At 40.4% G+C, this 7,266-nt stretch overlaps 4 protein-coding genes across 4 annotated transcripts in view; all 4 read left to right on the forward strand.

The window, feature by feature from the left end:
• LOC104728848 (oligopeptide transporter 9-like) overlaps positions 1–2,293 on the forward strand; it is a 5,766-nt gene extending 3,473 nt beyond the window's left edge. Inside the window, exons 7-8 of the mRNA XM_010447778.2 lie at positions 1,771–1,826; positions 1,902–2,293. Of these exons, the coding sequence (XP_010446080.2) occupies positions 1,771–1,826; positions 1,902–2,293 (448 nt within the window). The remainder of the gene's footprint in view (positions 1–1,770; positions 1,827–1,901) is intronic.
• On the forward strand, positions 4,085–5,152 carry LOC104728850. Its single transcript, XM_010447779.1, has 2 exons — positions 4,085–4,729; positions 4,802–5,152. Exons 1-2 carry the CDS (start codon positions 4,085–4,087, stop codon positions 5,150–5,152), a joined length of 996 nt encoding a protein of 331 aa, XP_010446081.1.
• LOC109127430 lies at positions 6,043–6,936 on the forward strand. The gene has a single exon (XM_019232097.1). It carries the CDS (start codon positions 6,043–6,045, stop codon positions 6,934–6,936), a length of 894 nt encoding a protein of 297 aa, XP_019087642.1.
• Positions 7,184–7,266, forward strand: part of LOC109127431 (oligopeptide transporter 8-like) — a 5,226-nt gene continuing 5,143 nt past the window's right edge. The window contains exon 1 of the mRNA XM_019232098.1: positions 7,184–7,187. Coding sequence (XP_019087643.1) covers positions 7,184–7,187 — 4 coding nt within the window. The remainder of the gene's footprint in view (positions 7,188–7,266) is intronic.

Below are 7,266 nucleotides of genomic sequence, written 5' to 3' on the forward strand. Positions count from 1 at the left end.
TTTTTTTTTTTTTTTTTTTTTTTTAATAATTGTTTTGTACATAACTCTACAACAGCTCGAGTATTGGATATCCTTAGAATCTTTATATGTAAATAAAAAAAAATTATATGATGGCAATTCATTGTTATATATAGCCTCTATTGATGATATTTTTAATTCTGCATGAAAATGTATCAACCTTTAGAAACCTTTATCAAGATTTATATCATTAGTAGAAAACATTATCGTGAGAAAAATGATTTTAAGTGAAATATATTGAACGAAGAGTTAGGACGAGTAAGTGTAACTTTCTATTTTTTTTTTAAATGTAATTAGAAAAATTTCTTAAGAAATATTTTGAGTATATGTCAATGTCGGATATTAAAAATGAAATTATTCAGATTTATCATAAGACGAAATATGTGTAAAAGAACAAAAGTTTAATAGTGAATTAAGAGGATATATAGAAAAATTTATTGAGTTGAAAAACATGAACATTCAGTAGACTCAACTATTTATAAAACATATAACTATTAGAAAGAAAAGTTTGTGACAAAAAAGTGAACGAAATGTTGTGAATACACACACACTAGAGATATGTGCAACTCTGAGATTTTTCTTTATTATTTAATATATGCATTTGTGCACTACTAGAGATCCTTAGTAAGTTTGTTTCCATTAGTCTCACAAAATTTGCATTCTTTGGATATATTATATATATAGACTCTCGCATATGGTGTCAAAATAATAAATATACCCTCAGTGATGTATAATACTCCATCCGTTTCATAATATTAGAGAAGTATTTTTGTTTCACAATATAGGATGTTTCCAACTTTCTATGCAACTTTTAGATTAAATTTATATTTTATATTATGCATAATTGTTTATGATTGATTAAACTTTTTAAAAGTAACTATTTCTTAATATGCATGTTTTCACTAAAACATCCTATATTTTGAAACGGAAGGAGTAAATGAAAAGGAGGAAGTTATTCATATCGTTCGAAAAATATGATTGTTGCTTATGTACCTTAAAAAGAGTTATTTTGGTGTATGTTGCATGGAATTTTTTTTTAAGATAAGTTTCCTCTTTTTTCAAAACGTTTTAGAAATGGAAACACGATGGAAACTCTTTTTTGAAAACACGACAAAAACTTTTTTTTAGCATAGAAACTTGATATATATATATATACATAATACATATAAATATATAACATTATTAGTGTTTTAATTTAACTATTTAATATTTATGTTTTGAATTTGTGTTGTTTCAAATATTCCTTTTGATATAGGTTGCATGTTTGGTGTTTTATTATGTACATACATATAACCATATATATATATATATACATACGTTTCCAAAACGTTTCTATTTCATAATTTTAGGAAAAAATCATTTCTTGTTTTCGAAACGTTTCGCTTCCACATATCAATTTTGTTTCATGCAACCTAGGTTTTGCTTCTCTGAACTTTCACTTCCGACCATTATTATTAAATTTAAATATATTGATGATACGATAGTTAGAATTTAAATTTTAGTTAGAAGTTAACCTTAAGAAATCGTTCTCAAATTCGTCTCATGGACGAAGACTCAATCCAATAGAAAGTTCAAACTCATGGACGAAGACTTTCTCTCTCTAATAATTTTCTCTCTCTAAAATCTCTCCCTAAATTTTTTCTTTTCCCCCCGACATCGGCCTCAGCTAGTGGTCGAAAATTTCTCATGGCCCCCCAAGAAAAGGAGGAAGGCTCTCTGAGGGGTCATTCTTGGCTCCTCCAAGTTCGCCAGGATCAATGCTCTTGCCCTAGTTGGCAAAGTCAAGCCAGCCCCTCCGCCGGTCTCCGGTGACTGCACTGTTGCTGCAGATCCGCTCCCTGCACTCTAGGAGCCCCTTTTGGACTGCTCAACTTATACCTCAGCAAATCCTGAAGTAGATCTGATGCTCGATGTCGTCTCGGGTTCTGTGCCTTGCGCAGATCTGGTTTCCAATTTTGAGTATCCTCCTCTCATCGTCGCAGGTTCATCCTCCAGTGAAGTTTCTACAGGAGATCCTGTGACTGCCGACCCTTACCACACCACCGACGTAGGTCCATCCTCCGTTAATGACAAGATTACCTCTTCCACACCGCTCAAGTACTCCACGGTTGCACGTGACCCTTCCTGCTTGGAGGAAATTGGTACTCCAACACAATATGTATCTGGAGTTCCATTTGTGATCATCCCAGATGAGAATATCCAGGCTGCGAAGATTGAGTTCAAAGACTTTATCTTTGCTCAGTTTCATGGACCTCCCCAGCAATGGGCAGAGTAATTGGAGTTGTCAATGCGATTTGGGCCAAGTCAGGTCCGCGTATCTTTGTTCACCGAATTGGTGATGAAATTTTTCTTCTGAAGGTAACCAATAGCCGGGTCAAGGACACGATTCTTAGCAGGAACATGTGGAGCATTGCTGGTCATCCAATCTTTGTAGCACCATGGTCACCTGACTTTAATCCCGATGCGCCTCCTATTTCGTCTGCTATTGTGATGGTTGAACTCAGAGGGGTGCCATATCTGCTCTTCAACAGGGAAAGCCTTGGAAGGCTTGCAACTACTGTAGGTAAACTTGTTGCTTTAGCTCCTAAGACAGCTCGAAAGGAGAATTTTGAAGTGGCAAAAATTCTGGTCCGAGTTAACCTGCTCAAGGACTTACCCACCCGTATTGTCTCTGGTTTTAGTGATGGGAGAGAGATTGATATTTCCGTATCCTATCCCTGGCTGCCAGCGAAGTGTGATGTTTGTAATTAGTTTGGTCATAACTCGAAAGAGTGTAGACGTAGCCTGAATTCTCTGACGGGAAGAAAGATTCCCAGACGATCCACCATACGTAGAGGACGACCCTCTCGCCGTGATAGATTATCAAGGAAGGAATCTCGCTCGCGAGTTGATAGGTCTAGGACAGTTGCGCATTCTGTAGACACTACCTCACCTACCACAAATATTCGAGTACCTACCTGCATGCTGACTTGGATCTGACTTCCTCTCCAACTACCCTAGTAGCATGTTCACAACGGCCACTGGTTAACGGGGAGATGGCAGGAGTGGCGGTAAAGGAAGTGGAAGAGGTTTTACAGCAGTCCCAACCTGTTGGAATGACTGAAACAAAGCAGGCTCTGCATCAGGCTGATTCGGTTTCAGTCCTTAAGGACCTGGAGTCGACTACGCAGCAGCTCTCATGAGACATAGTGGTTTCATTGGCATCTAGTAGTACCACTACTGGAAACCAGTTGGAGGAGGATCCGTTTATTCTGGTGTCACGCCGAAAGAGTGGCCGCAAGGCCACATTATCACACTAACTACCCATTATCATGTATTTTGTATGAAACATTAGAGGGCTGAATAGCAGTTCTAAACAGAATTCGACCAAGGATTTGATTAATATCCGCAAGCCTTTTTTTGGAGCTATTTTGGAGAATTGCAAGTGTCATTCCCGCAGGATGGAAGTTCTTTGGAAACTTTGATCAAGACAACTACGCAAGGATTATGGTGGTTTAGGATCCATGTATCTCAATGGTGATCTAGAAATCGTCGGCTCAAATGATAACCTGTGGAGTCTTCCTGCCTGCAAATAATGTGAGTCTCACAGTTTCTTTTGTCTATGGGTTTAACCAAATAGAATAGAGACGATCGCTCTAGGAGGAGTTGACTCTTATCAATAGTACTACACCTGTGGCATCCCACCCGTGGGCTGTGCTAGGAGATTTTAATCAGATCATGCGCGAGTCACACCATCCAGACTACATGATACGTGAAGTTGACTCTAGTGGTGTGGAGGAGATGAATTTGGTTCTCCAAGATACGAAGTTATTCGAAGCTCAGGTAAAGGGGCTGCTCTTTTCTTGGTGGAACAGCAGTGATAGTGCTACTATCTCGAAAAGGATTGATCACGCTCTTATCAATCAACATTGGGCCACTGCCTACCCATATTCTTATGCTGAGTTTATGGATCCCAAGCAATCTGATCACACGCCAATTTGATTTCATGTTCCTGTTTTCAACCGGCACACTGTCAGGCCTTTTCAGTTTTTTTCACCATGTGGTGGATCACCCTGATTATGCTATGATGGTAAGTCAGTCTTGGGTTTGCTCATCTGTGAAAGCGCTAAAACCAGTTCTCCGAAAGCTAAATAAAGCGCATTTCAGTGGGATCTCACAACGCGTCAAAGCGGAGGAACAAAAACTTGATATCCTTCAGAGAGCCATCCTCACCAATCCTTCTGAAAAGTTGGCTAGAGAGGAGCGACTTGTGCGAGAGAAATGGAAGTTTCTGAGCAATGCGGAGGAGAAGTTCATCCGACAAAAATCACAGATAAAATGGGCTCACCTTGGGGACAGAAACACAACATTCTTACACAAAATGGTCATAGCGAGAACCAACAAGAACCATATCCATTTTCTTCAGGACCAAAGTGGAAGAAGAATCAACGAAAGTGCAGAGCTCAAAGAACATGCCGCAGGTTTTTTTGAGGAAATCCTTGGCTCAACAGATTTGCCACACTCTCCTTGTTCTATCGAAGCCCTTGAGGACCTTCTTTCCTTTCGATGCTCAGAGGTGCACAAACTTAACCTAGTAAGAGATGTAACAGAGGAGGAGATCCGAGCCACTGTGTTTGCTCTACCGTCAGAAAAGTGTCCAAGACCGGATGGGTACTCCGTGGAGTTCTTTAGAGCTTCTTGGAGTGTCGTGGGAGCTAATGTGGTCGTTACTGTGCAAGAATTTTTCTGAAATGGCCGACTGCTTAAAGACTTTAACACCACGACGATTGCCCTTATTTCTAAGTTCCCTGAAGCTTGCAAGCTAGGAGACTACAGACTTATCAGTTGCTGTAATTTGGTTTACAAAGTCATCTCTAAGATCACTGCCAATCGCCTGAAGCCTATCCTCAAGGAATGTATTTCACCCAATCAAGCAACATTCCTCAAGGGCAGGTTACTAGGTGAAAAAGTTCTACTTGCGTCAGAGCTCATCAAGAATTATCAGAAATCGTCTTGCCAAGAGAGCTTCATGCTGAAGGTGGATATCAAGAAAGCATTTGTACGATCTGTTGGGACTTTGTGTAAAGCTGTTGGCGGCTCAAGGGTTTCCTCCATTATTCTGTATATGGATCAAGGAATGCATCACATCACCTAGGTTCTCGGTTGCTATCAATTGAGAATTGGCAGGCTTTTTCAAAGGAAAGAAGGGTTTGAGGCAGGGCGACCGTCTTTCATCGTATTTATTCATCATGGTGATAGAGGTTTTGTCTAAACTGTTGGATTAAGCTGTTGTGGAGGGCAGACTAGAGGTGCATCCGAAATGTCACACACCAAGCATCACCCACTTGTTTTTTGCTGATGACCTCCTAGTCTTCTCAAACGGCTTAGGGGTTTCGCTGATTGGGATTGCAGAAGTCATTAATAGATTTAAAGAGATGACTGGACTGGATATGAACCCCGCCAAGTCAGAACTCTTTTTGGGTGGTTATTCAGACTCTGATGCAAACGATTTGAGTGTTCTGGCTGGTATTAAACTTAGAGCTTTTCCAACTAGGTACCTTTGTTTGTCCCTCAACCCCACAAGAATCTCAAATGCCACTCTAGAGCCATTAATTGAGAATTACAAGTAAGCTTCACTCATGGACTGCTAAGTTCCTATCCTTTGCTGGTAACGTCAGGTTGATCTTTGCGGTGATCTATGGAATGGTTAATTTCTGGAGCAGTGTATTTGTGTTACCAAAGTAATTTTATGCACGAGTGGATTCCCTATGCTCTGCTTTTTTTATGGAAAAATAAAACGAGTGCTTCTTCAGGAGCAAGAGTGGCATGGAAAGACATATGTGGGCCAAAAACCGAAGGAGGACTGGGCATCCGCTTACTAGAGGACTTCAAAATCGTTTTCAAACTCAAGCAAGTTTAGAATTTTTTCTCTAAGTCTGGTTCCTTGGTTCCCTGTGGGTGGCTTGGCTGCGAGAGAACGTTTTCAAGCAGAAGAACTTCTGGGAAACAAACATGTCAGGTCGTTTTACCAAGGCGATAAACAATATGCTGCAACTCAAACCAAATCTTCTAAATTTCATTAAGTGTGAAGTTGGGGATGGAACTACTGCTTCTTTCTGGTATGATAATTGGACTGACTTTGGACAGCTAATCACCTTCCTCGGGGTAGCGGGTCCTAGTCAACTTCGAGTCAGAAGAAGCGCAAAGGTTATTGAAGCTTCGAGGAATGGTGCCTGGAACCTCCAAGCAGCCCGATCAGTCAGTGGTCAGTCTCTTATGGTAGCGCTCACTGAATATCCTGTCTCTGAGGCAACTTGCGGCCCATACATTTTTCTATGGCGTAAAGCCTCAGGTAATTACTCTCATACCTTTTCCTCCAAGGAAACATGGGAGCAAGTTCGACATAGATCCCTTCTAGTCCCGTGGGCGGATATTGTTTGGTTCAAACAACATGTTCCTCGCTATTCTTTCATCGCCTGGTTGGCAATGCTTAACCGTCTACCTACTCGAGATAGGCTTCACAGGTGGGGAATGAATGTTCCTATTTCTTGCGTCTTATGCTCATCTGGGGTTGAGAGCCATGCCCAAATTTTCTTTGAGTGCCCCTTCGCCACCGACTTGTGGGGTTTTCTCGCTGCAAAGTTTATCCCAAACCCACCCTACAACCTTTCTGCAGCTGCATCGTGGATCGCCTCTCTAAACTCGCCTCTTCAAGCCAACACAACCGCCATTCTCAAGCTTCTCCTAACGTCTGTTCTCTATCACGTCTGGAAGAAGCGTAACTCCAGAATTTTCATTGACACCGCCTTCACCATCCACCAACTCCGGATTGCTATTGATCGCGTAATGCGGGATAGGCTTTTGTCCTTCATGGGCCCTTCCTTGCACTCTTCTCTCCTCCTTATCTACTTTTCTCATGTTTCTCATATGTCCTTTTGATGTAAATAGTCTTTCTGTCTAATGTTCCTGTAATAATGGGTAGCTTTTGTAATAGTAGGACCTTCTTGTACTTTTTATTGGAATGAAATCTTCACATTAAAAAAAAAAAAAATCGCGTAATGCAGGATAGGCTTTTGTCCTTCATGGGCCCTTCCTTGCACTCTTCTCTCCTCCTTATCTACTTCTCTCATGTTTCTCATGTGTCCTTTTGATGTAAATAATCTTTCTGTCTAATGTTCCTGTAATAATGGGTAGCTTTTGTAATAGTACGATATTCTTGTACTTTTTACTGGAATGAAATCTTCACATTAAAAAAAAAAAAAAAAAAAA

The sequence above is a fragment of the Camelina sativa genome, chromosome 11 (genome assembly GCF_000633955.1).
Source record: "Camelina sativa cultivar DH55 chromosome 11, Cs, whole genome shotgun sequence".
In the NCBI taxonomy this organism is placed as follows: domain Eukaryota; kingdom Viridiplantae; phylum Streptophyta; class Magnoliopsida; order Brassicales; family Brassicaceae; genus Camelina; species Camelina sativa.